Source organism: Anoplopoma fimbria, unplaced genomic scaffold (genome assembly GCF_027596085.1).
Source record: "Anoplopoma fimbria isolate UVic2021 breed Golden Eagle Sablefish unplaced genomic scaffold, Afim_UVic_2022 Un_contig_12732_pilon_pilon, whole genome shotgun sequence".
NCBI lineage: Eukaryota > Metazoa > Chordata > Actinopteri > Perciformes > Anoplopomatidae > Anoplopoma > Anoplopoma fimbria.
Genome location: NW_026552656.1, coordinates 1 through 15,000, shown reverse-complemented (window position 1 = coordinate 15,000; position 15,000 = coordinate 1). Strand labels below are relative to the sequence as shown.

The 15,000-nt window shown below is 39.5% G+C and overlaps 3 protein-coding genes and 2 pseudogenes across 3 annotated transcripts; 2 read left to right on the top strand and 3 right to left on the bottom strand.

Moving 5' to 3' along the window:
* Positions 1-1,163: 1,163 nt before the first annotated feature.
* On the bottom strand, positions 1,164-1,658 carry LOC129116123 (histone H3). Its single transcript, XM_054627177.1, has one exon. It carries the CDS (start codon positions 1,613-1,615, stop codon positions 1,205-1,207), a length of 411 nt encoding a protein of 136 aa, XP_054483152.1. The 5' UTR covers positions 1,616-1,658; the 3' UTR covers positions 1,164-1,204.
* On the top strand, positions 1,648-2,504 carry LOC129116120 (histone H2A-like). The gene is made up of 3 exons (XM_054627176.1): positions 1,648-1,735; positions 1,843-1,888; positions 1,977-2,504. The coding sequence occupies exons 1-3, from the start codon at positions 1,648-1,650 to the stop codon at positions 2,356-2,358; spliced, it is 516 nt and encodes a 171-aa protein (XP_054483151.1). The 3' UTR covers positions 2,359-2,504.
* A 5,458-nt stretch (positions 2,505-7,962) lies between these two features.
* On the top strand, positions 7,963-8,429 carry LOC129116125 (histone H2B-like). Its single transcript, XM_054627180.1, has one exon. It carries the CDS (start codon positions 7,976-7,978, stop codon positions 8,348-8,350), a length of 375 nt encoding a protein of 124 aa, XP_054483155.1. The 5' UTR covers positions 7,963-7,975; the 3' UTR covers positions 8,351-8,429.
* Positions 8,430-11,358: 2,929 nt separating this feature from the next.
* Positions 11,359-12,360, bottom strand: LOC129116122 (histone H1-like; annotated as a pseudogene).
* Positions 12,361-14,525: 2,165 nt separating this feature from the next.
* Positions 14,526-14,834, bottom strand: LOC129116126 (histone H4-like; annotated as a pseudogene).
* Positions 14,835-15,000: the final 166 nt, after the last annotated feature.

Sequence of the window (15,000 nt, the reverse complement as noted above, 5' to 3'; positions counted from 1 at the left end):
CTTGAACAGGATTGGCTGTCTTCTGAGCGGGACTGAGCATGCGCTCAACAGGTTACCGTTATTTTGAACAGACAGAGTTCCCTGTACCACAGTGTAGAAATACTCTATGCAAGTAAGTCCTGTATTAAAATAATTTCTTAAGTAAATGACCAATGTTTGTTTGTTTATTTAAGGCCCACACGATACGCATCATTTAGTTTCTTATTGACACAAAACTGGACAGGCAGATGCGCCACGACAGCAAGTCAGACTGTGATGACCACTGAAGGAGGAGGACCTCAGATCAGACTCAGTCACCCCTGGCACATTCTGCCCATTAGATTTGGATATGTACGTAACACTAATATCTCTAAAGCACTTTATCACATATCGTTTTGGATTCATGTAGTCAACTTCCTTTGCCTTGTCAACTCTTTAAACTCAATGAAGATAATTAAAAATAAAAAAAATGGTTAAGGGTCCAACCACTATAAAACATTAACTGTAGAACATTAAACGTACTACCTTCAAACACTGACAATCTTTTTGTAAAACATCTCAAGTTGGTGTGAACCATGTCATAAATGGTGAATGGCCTTTACTTTTATAGCCCTTTTCTCGTCTTCTGACCACTCAAAGGGCTTTAACACTACATGTTTAATCGCCCATTCATACACTGATGGCAGGGGCTACCATGCACCCATTGCCCATCAGTAGTATCTAACCATTCATGCTCCGCTGTCACAACCTGTGGGAGCGATTTGGGGTCAAGTGTCTTGCCCAAGGACACATCAAAATGGACCATCGGAGCTCGGGATCGAACCACCGATCCTCTGATTGAAGGATGACCCTGCTCTGTCAGTCGGAATAATTTGAACTGATCATTAGATAAATAAATAAAATCCCTTTAATCTTATCAGCATTTACAATTTCAAATAAACTACATGCTAGAGTAGCCCGTTGCAATAGCCTACAATATTTATGTTGGCAATTGTGAGCCAGCAGCAGTTTTTGCTATTCAAAAAAACAAACAGAACTATAGATATTCAGTCAGTGCTTGGTGTTTTTTTTTTTACTGGTCATTCCATACTGTGAAGTACGTGTTTATCTCCATGAATACATTTATATTTGACATTGATGATTAAAACATGGAGGAATGAGCTCTTCAGTGTAGAGTGAGTTGGCTCTTAAAAGAGCCGTTGTTGTTTGTGGATCAGCAGACAGTTTAAGCTCGCTCTCCGCGGATGCGACGGGCCAGCTGGATGTCTTTGGGCATGATGGTGACCCTCTTGGCGTGGATGGCGCACAGGTTGGTGTCCTCAAACAGGCCGACCAGGTAAGCCTCGCTGGACTCCTGCAGAGCCATAACAGCGGAGCTCTGGAAGCGCAGGTCGGTCTTGAAATCCTGAGCGATTTCTCTCACCAGACGCTGGAAGGGCAGCTTGCGGATCAGCAGCTCGGTGGATTTCTGGTAGCGACGGATCTCTCTCAGAGCCACGGTACCGGGCCTGTACCGGTGAGGCTTCTTCACGCCGCCGGTGGCCGGGGCGCTCTTACGGGCAGCCTTGGTGGCCAGCTGCTTCCTGGGGGCTTTGCCTCCGGTGGACTTGCGAGCGGTCTGCTTGGTTCTTGCCATGACTTCTTCTTCTTCCTCTGATCGGGAGAAATATGAAGTCAAAGCGGAGACACGCTGCTCTTAAACTGTGGGACCGGCGGAGAAATGGTGACGCAGCTTCAGACCTCCGGCTCCTGATTGGTGAGGGGCTCCTCGTGGAGCTCAGCCCCGCCTGGAGAAGCGACCCCCCGCCCGGTCTCTGCTGATCATTGGCGGAAAAACATTTCAAAATGTCCGCCAAAATCCAGAGAGGGCCGCCCTCTGCTTCTCTGCTGGAAACCTCTTCTCTGATTGGTTTGTGTGTCAAGAACCCTCCGCGGACTTAAAAAGGAGGGTTTCGGTTGTATTGCCACTTTCATTTCTCTAAACGCATCTAACGAAGTGGCAGAGGGAAAACCGGAGGAAAAGCCAGAGCTAAGGCAAAGACCCGCTCCTCTCGTGCTGGGCTCCAGTTCCCAGTCGGTCGTGTTCACAGGCTGCTGCGTAAAGGGAACTACGCGCAGCGGGTCGGTGCCGGCGCCCCCGTCTACCTGGCGGCGGTGCTGGAGTACCTGACCGCTGAGATCCTGGAGTTGGCTGGAAACGCTGCTCGCGACAACAAGAAGACTCGTATCATCCCCCGTCACCTGCAGCTGGCTGTCCGCAACGACGAGGAGCTCAACAAACTGCTGGGCGGAGTGACCATCGCTCAGGGCGGCGTGCTGCCCAACATCCAGGCGGTCCTGCTGCCCAAGAAGACCGAGAAGGCCGCCAAGTCCAAGTAAACATGGAGACTCTCTGTCTGCTGGAACCAGCACCAAAAAGGCTCTTTTAAGAGCCAAACACTCATCTGATAAAGATCTCGGTTTCTTCTCTCCCTGCACACACAAATGTACTGTTTTTTTGTTTGTTTTAATTAACATGTAAGCGATAATGTGTTATCGATAGCTGCGACCACTTAGTCGATGAATATCACTTCACAGCTCATTGGCTTGTAAAATGACTAAACAATTAAGCATGACAGAGACCAGGAAGGACATTGAGGAGTCATTTCGTTTAAAAACCTTTAAACAAGTGTTCACAAATATGTTCATAAAGTCCTAAGCTGTATTTGTCCCTTATTTTACAGTGCAAGAAAAAAAAAACATTCGCATAAGTCTGTATGTTACAAGCGATAAGAAAGGCAACCAATAGTCAAAGTATCATTAAAGTGAAGATATTAATGGAAATCCTAACAAATGGAGGTGGAATGTAAGTTTCTAAGTCACTAGCCAGTAGCCTTCCTAGAACATTGCCAGCCAAAAGGGTTTGAACAAGTAAATACATTCACATTTACTTTAATAACAAGAGGGAAGTGATACAGATACTGCATTAAAAACTACTTATGCAGCCTACTTGATTATGGCTGAGCCTCAAAAACTCTTGGAAGTTTTACAAAGATACAAGCACTTAGACAGTGTTGTTGTCCTGCAAGTCCTACCAGTGGAAAGTCTACTAGATATTAAATGGAAGCAGTTAATGATCAACAACTAGGTTAACATTGAAGTTAAGGAACAACACAAGTGGTATTTAAGATATGCTTGCTTGGAACAATGAAGAGCACACGTATAATATTGAATTATGGGAAATATTAAAATGAGTAAAAGATTTCTTCAAATTCAAACTTAATTAATTATTAAAGCAAAAAATACCTTAAACAGAAGAAACAAAAATCTGTGGTAGATGAAGAAACTATGACATGTATTAAAGTACAAATAGACAACCTTAATCATGAATTAGTATATAACATTTATAAACAATCAGACTTAGATGACAGAGGTAATCTTATTCATGCTCTGAAGTCAGGCAGAAAAAAAACTCAAGATACATTTATCAAATGTATAAAATATCATGATACCGTTTACTGTGAAAAGCAGAAAAGAAATGTGATCAGGAAGTTGTGTTTTGATGCATGTAAGAAAATAGATATAGATGCAGGCTGTTAAAATATGTTTTTGGAAATTGTCCATTCATTTAGCTATGTAAATTTGGCTCATTTTAGTGGTGAGATTGGAAAAGAGGAGGTAATTGAGGCAATCCAACAATTTAACATCAGCAAAAGTCCTGGTCCTGACGGTCTGCCCACCGAGTTTTACCAGTTATATATTAATGATGTTTTAAACCTCCTGACTGCCATGTATAATGAAGGTATTAACCGTGACTGTATGGGCGACTATCAAGGTGTTTTATGTTTATTGTATAAGAAAGGTGATGACTCTGATATCGATAACTACAGACATCTCACTATTATGAATTCAGCCTATAAAATACTGGCTTAAATAATTGTGAATAGATTAAATGGCATACTAGATCAAATTATAGATAAAGAACAAACCTGTGCAATTAAAGGTGGAATGATGTGGGACGACTTGTGTATAGTAAGAGAACTTTTACACAAACCTGAAAAAAAAGCTTTCTATGTTGTTGGTCTCGATCAGAAGAAGGCATTTGATTACATTTCCTGAGATTATCTTTGGGCTGTAATGAAATCATACAGCTTCCCTGATGCCTTTATTCAAATAGTGAAATGTCTTTTTGTTAAATAAAGTGTCTGTGTAAATGTAAATGGTGTTTTAACCCATTCCTTTCAAATAGAGAGAGGAGTGAAGCAGGGCTGTCTTCTGAGCGCCGCCTTATACATCCTCTCAATAAGTCCTTTGATTAAAAACATCTACTCAGATCCTCAAAAAAGGCGGAGTGCAAGGAGAATTCTGTGGATGGGCTGGCAGAAGGTAAACAGGATTTATTTATTCTATAATTATAAAGTTGAGGGCCCGACAGTTACTCCACAGGCTGCTCAGTTCCTGTAAGAGACCATTAATCCCAGTATGTACAAACATATACAGATGGATCAAACAATACTGAACAACTGATAACTGCTGCTTTTTTTGTTCCAAAAGTCATGGGAATAAAGCCAGCTTAAAATGATCTGAATCAGATCCTTCACTTTTAGCTGTTTCAACTCCACTTCATTTATTTGATAACTTAAATTACTTTGACGATTCAGAATAATAAAACATAATACAATCATCAACTCAACAATTATGTATTGCTTAATATTAAGATGACAGTATATTGATTCCATGTCGGAATTCGGCATATAAAATGTATAGGGAGGCCTAGTTAAAAGTAGCTCTACTTTAACCCTGTAAGACCCAAATATAGAAAAAACCTAAAAAAAATGTTTATGTACGTTTTTAGAGAAATGTTGTAATATTGCAACATTGGGCTTAGTTGGGAGCAGGATTTCTGTATTTGTACTCACGTTGTGTGAACAATTCAGAACAACTAAGGGTTCATTTGCAGGGTTGATTGCTTACTTAGCCCCATAACGGTATATAACATTAATAATAATCACACATTAGTCATATTTTTATGAAGTCATTTATTAAAATTATTAAAAATATTATACAAGATAAAACTCTTAAAAAGCGCGCTTTTTCCCTCTTTTTTTCTTTTTATGACATTGGTCATGAAGACTTTCATTGGTGGTGAAAGTCCCAAAAACAGTCCCTGTTGTCTAAAAAGCAAAGGCGAACATCACACTTTCTGCATTGCGTGTTGGTGTATCCTTTATTGCACTGTCTGCAGCGTCCTCTCCCTGTCTTCCTTGGGAAATGACCAACTAGGTCCTTGCGTACATCCAATGGGAGGTTTGCACATCTCTTGGATGGCCTCTTCTGAGCATTCAGAGGGCTTCCTGATGTCACTGACTGTGTTGCTGGGCTCCCTTTGCCTGAAGATGGCCGTCCTCTCTTTGGAGTTTGAAGTGTTGCGTTTACCAGGATAAGAGAGGATGCTAGCTGTGCCTGAAACTGTCTCCTGTTCATTGTCTCTTTGCTAGACACCTTGAGCGCTTTACAGTCCCGCTTGTAGAGCAGCCAGGCATTGATCACAGCGAGGATGATGGTGTGCCAGAAGATGTACATGTACCAGCGACGGGATTTGATGGGGAACTGGTAGTTGTCTGCATACAGTTTGTAGTTCTGACCTTCTGGAAGTGTGGAAGCAAGTTTCATCACAACCTCACCTGACAATCCAAGTTCAGATTTGGCTCGTATTCCGTTGACACTGCCTTGGTAGACATCGAAGTCACACATCATGCCAGAGATTCCAGTTCTCACCCACACTTTGAATCCCCATGGGTTTGGCTTGCCTCGCATATATTGCTTGATGCTGCTGAATTTCCCCTTGAAAGGAATCATCATCTCATCCACAGAGTTGTGCTCTTCTGGTACCACCTGAAGGCATTTCTCTCTGAATGAATCAAGCCACAGTCTGAGTTTCCATAGTTTGTCTTTCTTTTCCGTCTCAGATACTGTCATGTTGTTTACAAAATGTAATGACGTCAACAGGGATTGGAATCTGTTGCGTGGCATCACATCAGCAACAGGGGAGTACCGCGTCTCTGTCTCCCAATACATACGGGTTCCAGCCATTTGTACCAGGCCCATCTTCAGGTACATGCCAAGCATTTTTTCAATTTCCTTTGCAGTGGTGTTTACAGATGTTCCATGCACCTGAAAGCTGTACTCATTCGTGTTTTGTGTCAGAGCCTCAATCATGTCTTCGGACACAAACTTCTGGAAGTATTCCAATGGTGTGTGGAGGGAAATGTCATCTGCTGTGATATCCAGACCAGAAAAATCAGTGTTGGGACTGATGAAATCTTTTTTCAGCCAGCGATACCTGTCACGGGGCATGGTGTGTTTCCTTGTTTTTGGCTCGATGTCCACGTAATTATCAGCTGGACAGACCATGGGTGGTTGGTTTTCTTTGTCCACTTCTTTACAGACATCTTCATCGGAGTCTTCATCACTCTCATCTGTGTCACTGATTTCAACCTCACTCTCTCCATTTTGGACCAGGTCAATAACATCCTGCACCGTGTATCGCGGCTCTCTCCTTGCTGGTGGCATTCTGAAAATAAAATATCAATTAATTAACATGAATATATGTTTTATATATTGTAGTAAATAACCTGAAGGAATAGATAGGGTGGTGGACCAAGTGCTCAGGGTAGAAATGTTTTCCATGCAGACAATACTGTCTGCCTGGTAAGTCGCTTTGGACAAAAGCGTATGCTAAATTCCCTAAATGTAAATGTAAATGTAAATGGTTTAATGGCTCTAATTATCATACTAAAAGGAAAACATGCATCCCCCCACTTACATCCACACCCCACATTCAGGAACATTCCTGTCCCCAGAACTGAATTGTTCCATGGACAAAGTCATGGAATTTTAGGTCAGGCTGATCAAATTAACTAAATTTTTTAAATCAGTCAAATTTGACCAGAACACAACACAAGGGTAGAATGTATACTATCCATGTATAAAGAAAGTACTCTGTTTCAGGCAGTGGTGTAGTGGAGGGAACACAACCTGTTGGAGCCCACTGCAACAAGCCAGCTGTTTTGACTACCACATTCACCCAGTGTTGTATAATTGCAACAATTATATAATAAGCTCTAAAATAAATTTGATGCATCTATTCCACAATAACTACATATGTACATGCTCTAGACATTATAATAACAACCAAAAAAAATATAAAAGACATTTTACTTACATGCATCTGATGAATCCAGTCCAATGAAACCAATAGATGTTGTTCGAAGGAAACCTTGAGAGGTTGTGTGAGTTCATGGCCAGAAGGCGTGACTTATAAACAAATGTACGATCCAATAACATTGTGAGACTGAACAATAGGACCCAATGACTATGTAAATGTGGTAAAAAAACAAGGGAAAAAAAGCCTGATTGTTTTTTAGGATGGTTAAAGGTAACGTTGTAATTTTACAACAAGGGGTGCTGCAGCTTCAACATTGAAGTTGTTAACATTAATCTGAAATGTAGCGTTCCCCATGAGTAGCTACTTCTACTTATGGCACTTAAAAATATTTTGAAGCAAATGCTTTTGTAGCCTAGTTTTACTTAAATGTTTTTAATGCAGGACTTTTAATTGCAGTTTGCAGTATTTCTACAATGTGGTATTGCTACTTTTACGTGTGTTATTTTACTTGAGTAAAATCAGTAATAGTAAACTCTGAAAGTATCAACTTGAAGTGAAGTGCTGCTGTTCGTCGGTATTTGTTCATTCGTCAATAAGTCACCTCGGTTCCCTATACAAATTAATCTTCTCTGAGGAACTGTTCCGTCTTTGGCGCATGCTCAGTCCTGCTCAGAAGACAGCCAATCCTGTTCAAGCAACAGCACAGTACAATTTGCATCAAGTTGATACTCTCAGAAGACAGCCAATCCTGTTCAAGCAACAGCACAGTCAAATTTGCATCAAGATGATATATATTGACCGGCCTGCACCATTTCAGGCATCTTCAGTCTCAGAAGGAAATCAAGAATCATGCCTGACGCAGTAGTTAAAGCGCCCAAGAAGGGTTCCAAGAAAGCCGTCGCTAAGAGCGTCAGCAAGACTGGCAAGAAGAGGAGAAAGTCCAGGAAGGAGAGCTACGCCATCTACGTGTACAAAGTGATGAAGCAGGTCCACCCTGATACCGGCATCTCCTCCAAGGCCATGGGCATCATGAACTCGTTCGTGAGCGACATCTTTGAGCGCATCGCCGGTGAGGCCTCTCGTCTGGCTCACTACAACAAGCGCTCCACCATCACCTCCAGGGAGATCCAGACCGCTGTCCGCCTGCTGCTGCCCGGTGAGCTGGCGAAGCACGCCGTGTCTGAGGGAACCAAGGCCGTGACCAAGTACACGAGCTCCAAGTAAACCTGATAAACCTGATGTAGACCAACAACACAAAGGCTCTTTTAAGAGCCACACACTTCCTCTGAAGACGTTTTCCTCATTCTCGTGTTAATATATAATGCTCAAGTGGCACATTGAATGTGCTACTGTTGTGGTAAACGAGGAGATACTGCCATGCACTATGACCGGGACCAGTGTTAGTCTAGCTGGGATTCCCCCTCCCCCCTGCTCTCCGTCAGGCCCTTCCTGATTAATTAAACTATTAGAAGTACAAAGTCATACCAGTGCTGCACTGCTAGGTCAGTTTATGAGAGCCATCTGCATTACATTAAGCTCATTAAAGGCTACGAGCATAACTTAACAAATTCCTGATTAGATCTCCAACCTCTGAGTTGAATGAAACTGGCACTTTGGATGGGAAAGACTGTTTAATTAAACTGAACTAAGACTCGATGTGATAAAAGGGAAGAGTTTGATAAATGGGACGACAAAAACAGGTTGCATAGGCTGCTTGACCAAATATTTTTCATATGTAAATAGAGTCCACTGGACTTGAGTTAAACCAAACATACAAACCAAATTATTTTTGGTCATTGTACAACTAAACATACAAATCTGAGCATAAACTGGACTGGCTCTGCCACCAAAGAGATATACACAAGAATAAATGAAAATACAAATGGTGGTTTGGTGGGATGTAAACATGTATCTGAGGCAGAGCAACTTCAGATCAGAAAAATCATGAATGACAAAATAATATCTGAAAACCTTTGTGATAGTGTGGCTGACTTGTCAGGTTGTTAGTTCAGTGGAGCTGCTATGTCAATACTAAAAAATGTCATGTGACCAGGATAAAACATTACAGCGTCTGCTGCTCGACTGCCAACGAACTAGAGTGAAAATGGCCGGTGTGAGTTTAACATCCAATCTGATGTAAAATCATGTATTGACTTTTTTCAAAAGAAACTGAGACTCAAAGAGAAGATTGATCTTGTTGGTGATTTGTGTTATAAATACACACCACATCTGGAAAAAAAAACCCTCTCGGCATCACAGTAAATGTATGTCTTGCTATGTCTGAGGCTTACTTACCTCTTTTTATTGGTGGTAAGGTGTTAAATAGATTTTTATCTTTAGTGTTAAATAGATTTTTTTTAACATCTATTTCGTATTCTCTTGGAATATATGAATGATACATTATAGTATATATATATATATATGTATATATATATATATATATATATGTATATACGTATATATATCTATATATATATATGTATATATATATATATATATATGTATATATGTATGTATATGTATATGTATGTATATATATATGTATATATATGTATATATATGTATATGTATGTATATATATATGTATATATGTATATACATATGCATATGTATGTATATATATGTATATATATATATATATATATATATATATATATATATGTATATATATATATATATATATGTATATGCATATATATATGTATGTATATATGTATATATATATATATATATATGTATGTATATATATGTATGTATATATATGTATATATATGTGTATATATATGTATGTATATATATGTATATGTATGTATATATATGTATATATATATGTATATATATATATATATGTATATGTATGTATATATATATGTACTATATATGTATATATGTATATGTGCATGTATGTATATATGTATGTATATATATGTATATATATATGTATGTATATATGTATATATATGTATGTATATATATATATGTATATATGTATATATGTATGTATATATATGTATGTATGTATATATATATATGTATATATATATGTATATATATATATATATATATATATATGTATGTATATATATATATATATGTATATGTATGTATATATATATATGTATGTATGTATATATATGTATATATATATGTATGTATATATGTATATATATATATATTTATATATATATTTATATATATGTAATGATGCATCTGACAGTAATTAAAATTTAAAAAAAGAATTCTGATCAATCATTTGACAATACACCCCACACCATTGCTTCAAAATATGATACAAATAAAAGTGCATATATATATTTTAATCTATTCATAAAATTCAGTTAATCTGATTTGTATTCATTTTAAAATGAATAAGATAGTGGATGAAAGCACCAGCCATCAACTGTTTATTGAGATAATATAAATTAATTTAGACACAAATGGTCCTGTGTTTAAAGTGATATATAAAACCAGTGGAAGACAATCAACGTGATTTTATTAATATATATGACTTAATAATCACCATTATTTAAAATAAATTAAGGTCACTTTTAATAATCATTTTTTTATTAATATAATTACCAATACTATGCACCTGATATTATTGCTTGTATTAGGTTAAAAAAGTAAGCTTGTTTTTTTATTGTGCCAAGTCTGGATCTGTTCGACTCGAGTAAAGGGATGTGACGATTTGCAGCAAATTGTGCTGCTCCATCTCACCCTGAACTTTCATGCATACAAGTTCATACAGCTGCTGTCATTCATTTAATGTAGTAAATCAGGAATTCAGTCGTCTTTAGTTCTACTGTAAACAGCTACAAGAAAGCCCATGCATGGCTTATAATACACAGTAAAATATTAAAGCAGCTGTTGGGGAAATTGTATGGTTGTCTCTCATTTGAGAATTGATATATACTCTTACACTCCTAGGCTCTCAATTACAAGGCCAATATAATTCTGAGTGCTGTAAATGAAAAGTATAAGGACAACACAGGAATATGCTCTTTATAGATGTGGGGGCTCTTAAAAAAGTATTATAAACGTAGTTGCATTATGATTGTTTTGTAAGTGTTAGTATATTGTGTGAATTTTATATTTCTTTCTAAATATGACTTTTCCATTTTCATACTAAAAATATTTCGGCTGTTAATAACAAGAATGAAGTGCTCTTAAAGATGATGTGGGTGGCTCTTAAAAGAGCCTTTTATCGGAGTGTTTGTTGTTGAGATAACAGCTCACTTCTTCTTGGGTGCTGCCTTCTTTGCTTTGGGCTTGGCAACCTTCTTAGCGGGGATTTCTTGGGTGCGGGGGCCTTTTTGACCACCTTCTTGGGACTCTTTGCTACTTTTTTGGGGCTCTTGGTCGCCTTCTTGGGGCTCTTTGTTGGTTTCTTGGCCGCTGCGGGTTTCTTCGCCTTCTTCGGTGACTTCTTAGCGACTGCTGGTTTCTTTACTGCCGCTGCTTTGGGCTTTTTGGCCGCTGCGGGTTTCTTAGCTGCGGGCTTCTTGGCTTTAGGAGCGGCTTTCTTGACCGGTTTCTCGACAGCCGTCTTGCTTATCTTGAAGGAGCCAGAGGCCCCGGTCCCCTTGGTCTGGACCAGAGTCCCCTTAGTCACCAGGTTCTTGATGGCGGTCTTGACCCGGGAGTTGTTCTTATCCACATCGTATCCTCCGGCGGCCAGAGCCTTCTTGACGGCGGCCGCAGACACGCCGCTCCGCTCCTTGGATGCGGCCACAGCTTTAACGATGAGCTCAGCGACGCTGGGACCAGTCTTCTTCGGCTTGGACACCTTCTTCTTGGCTACTTTGGCCGCAGCGGGAGCTGCAGCTGGAGCTACTTCTGCCATTTTGTAGCGTTGATGTGTTCGTCCTCACGGTAACAGAGAGTCTGTCTGACTGTTGAAGAGCTCAGAGCAGGGGGCTGCACTTAAACACACCATGAGAACCGTGGAGACTCAACCCAGCTCGTGGCTCCTCTGTGCACTCTGAAAGCAGAGTCACTTGTGTTTTCTCTTCACCGATAAAAGAGGAAAAACTAAATGTGGAAGAAGTACTGAAGACTAACAGTGAAGGGAGCCGATAGCGGACATGTTTCTCTTCATATTGAAGTCATGTAGAGCTCTGATGATCTCTGTATTTTGTTTGAGGAGCCTCCAAACCTCACCTACTTACCGCCGTGGACAGCACTGATGAGCGACTTTTCCCTCTAATTTCTCTCCTAAAATGATTTAAATGTATCAGAGCTCCGTCAAAAGTTGTTTTCCAACTGGTCCACATGTTTGTTCGGGACCACAATGTAAAAATAACTATCTAACACTGATCAGTTTTTAATAAACTGAAGTTATTCTTGGAGCAGCAAACACACTGATGATGGCCGAAGCTTATGGTGCATTTTAGCCAGAATTACTATCAGAGCTGAACACTGTGAGAAGGAACATGTCCTCTTCTAAAAACTACTTTAAATAGTCAGAAGTAGATCTACTATTAATGATCACTGTCAAATAAATGTCACCTGTATGGGACAGAAAAGTAATGCTTTATATATAGTTGTGCAACAGATTATAAAACTCAATGTTCAGATTGTATCACGGATCAGAGTAAGACATGGGCACTAAAGAAAAAAGGGAAACAAATATTAATTTTAGAGATTCCTGATAATGTTTTTTAGCTGCCGATACTAATTGCTGATGCTAATCCATATTAGCACATACAGATCCCTTTATTTTTTATTATACAGATGTTCTACAAGGCTCCCGACTATAATTTTTACGTCATCTTGTTTTCTTCCTGAAAACACAATTCAGCTGGTAAAGGCATTTTAAAGAAATGTTAATATTTATTGATTAAAACAAATCTTAGTCTAGTCATTAGTGGATACTGTATTCTAAGCTGCTTAGAGCTAGTGTAAACAGCTCATAGTCCCCTTTCTAACATAATTAAACCGGTTTGATCCAAAAGGGCAAAAACAAGTATTTTTGTCATTGTAGAAATAAAAATGATACATTTCCAAATGTTTGACCTATTGTATTACTACTTCTACCATGGGTCATTTAGTTTTATATCACTGGGAGCAGAACTGCAAGTCTTACTTCCTTCTTTGGTTCTAGGCCTGGCCTCGCTCCTCATTGCTATACTGAGGTCATCTTAAATATAATGGTTATTAATATATTACTTAAATCACAATTATATACAGCATATGCTTATTAGCACTACAAAATAACCACTTTATCTTCTGTCTGCCATGCATCCCATAGACAACCTCTCACTACTAGTTGTCTAGGATCATCTTTAGCTCTATTTTAATACTTCAATGATTAGAAAAAAAAAAATGTCAGTTGACCCTTGACACATAATTTGTGAAATGGCTTTGTAAATGAAATTGCTTTAAGATAAGATAAAACAATCCTGTATTAGTCCTGCAGCGGGGAAATTTACAGGATTACAGCAGCAAAGAGGATAGTGCAAAACAAGAGACATAGTAAATAAAAACACAAGATCCAAATAAGTATTATAAATGAGCAATAAAAAACAGTAAAGAACAGTAGAGAATCCACAGTAATATTATATATACAGACAGAAACTATTATAAATATTGTATTGCACAGTGTATTAGTGTCATGTGGTCTGCTGGGAGCAGAGCTGGTTGTGCAGCACCTCTCCTTCACACACCGGGGTGAAGCAGCCGGTGGCTGAAGGAGCTGCACAGAGCTGCCAGGGTGTCCCGCATGGGGTGGGAGGTGTTGTTCATCAGGGATGACAGCTTGGCCATCATCCTCCTGTCTCCCACCGTATCCAGTGAACACCCCAGCACACTGCTGGCTTTCTTGACAAGTTTATTTATTCTCTTCATGTCAGCTGTCGAGATGCTGCTGCTCCAGCAGACCACTGCATTAAAATAAATAAATAAATAAAAAAAAAATGGCTGATGCCACCACACAGTCAAAGAAGGTCTTCAGGATTGCTCCCTGCACGCCAAAGGACCTCAGAGATTGAGGTCCTATGTCAGCTGAAGATTAAGAGCAAATACTGTGTGGTTTATATTCTGGACCATTCATTTTTAGTCTCCGATTTAACAGCGTCGGACACAAAGAAGTCTGTGTTGCATCAACCTAAAACTGAAACAGGAAGAGTTGGTCATCTTTAGGATTTTTTTTAACCACCGTTTACAGACCTGGAACATTAGTAACCGAATCACGTCAAGTCAGAGCACATGGACTCTAACAAAACTGATCGTTCGCAGCCGCAAATAGAATATTAACCACATCATCATTGCATGATCTACAAAATCAGTGCATTTAACAACGTTTAATGAAAATGAATGTCAGTGTAAAGGAAGGAAACTCTTTAAATAGAGTACTGGATGGCCCTTAAAAGGGCCTTTTCTAGGTAAGATCGTTCAGTGTTTATCCCCCGAAGCCGTACAGAGTGCGCTCCACATCTCTTCAGAGCATACACCACATCCATGGCGGTCACGGTCTTTCTTGGCGTGCTCGGTGTAGGTGACGGCATCACGGATCACGTTCTCCAGGAAGACCTTCAACACACCGCGGGTCTCCTCGTAGATCAGACCGGAGATACGCTTCACTCCGCCGCGGCGAGCCAGACGGCGGATAGCGGGCTTGGTGATGCCCTGGATGTTATCACGGAGGACTTTACGGTAACGCTGGCGCCTCCTTTACCGAGTCCTTTTCCTCCTTGCCTCTTCCGCTCATTTTCACTGGTCAATGTCTTCTAAAATGATGTGCTTTGCTGAGGGGTTCCCAGGTATTTCAATTCGGTCTGGACGTGATAGAAGATACGGGCGAGGCTTTTCTCTTCTTTGGATTTGCATGACAATTGATAATTCAATTAGCGCCATATACTGAACAACAGCATTAA

Coding starts and splice junctions, on each gene's coding strand:
- LOC129116123 (XM_054627177.1), bottom strand. CDS start 1,615: ATGGCAAGAACCAAGCAGACCGCTCGCAAGTCCACCGGAGGCAAAGCC.
- LOC129116125 (XM_054627180.1), top strand. CDS start 7,976: ATGCCTGACGCAGTAGTTAAAGCGCCCAAGAAGGGTTCCAAGAAAGCC.
- LOC129116120 (XM_054627176.1), top strand. CDS start 1,648: ATGAAGTCAAAGCGGAGACACGCTGCTCTTAAACTGTGGGACCGGCGG. Junction 1,736..1,842: donor AGACCTCCGGCTCCTGATTG/GTGAGGGGCTCC, acceptor GCCAAAATCCAG/AGAGGGCCGCCCTCTGCTTC. Junction 1,889..1,976: donor GGAAACCTCTTCTCTGATTG/GTTTGTGTGTCA, acceptor CATCTAACGAAG/TGGCAGAGGGAAAACCGGAG.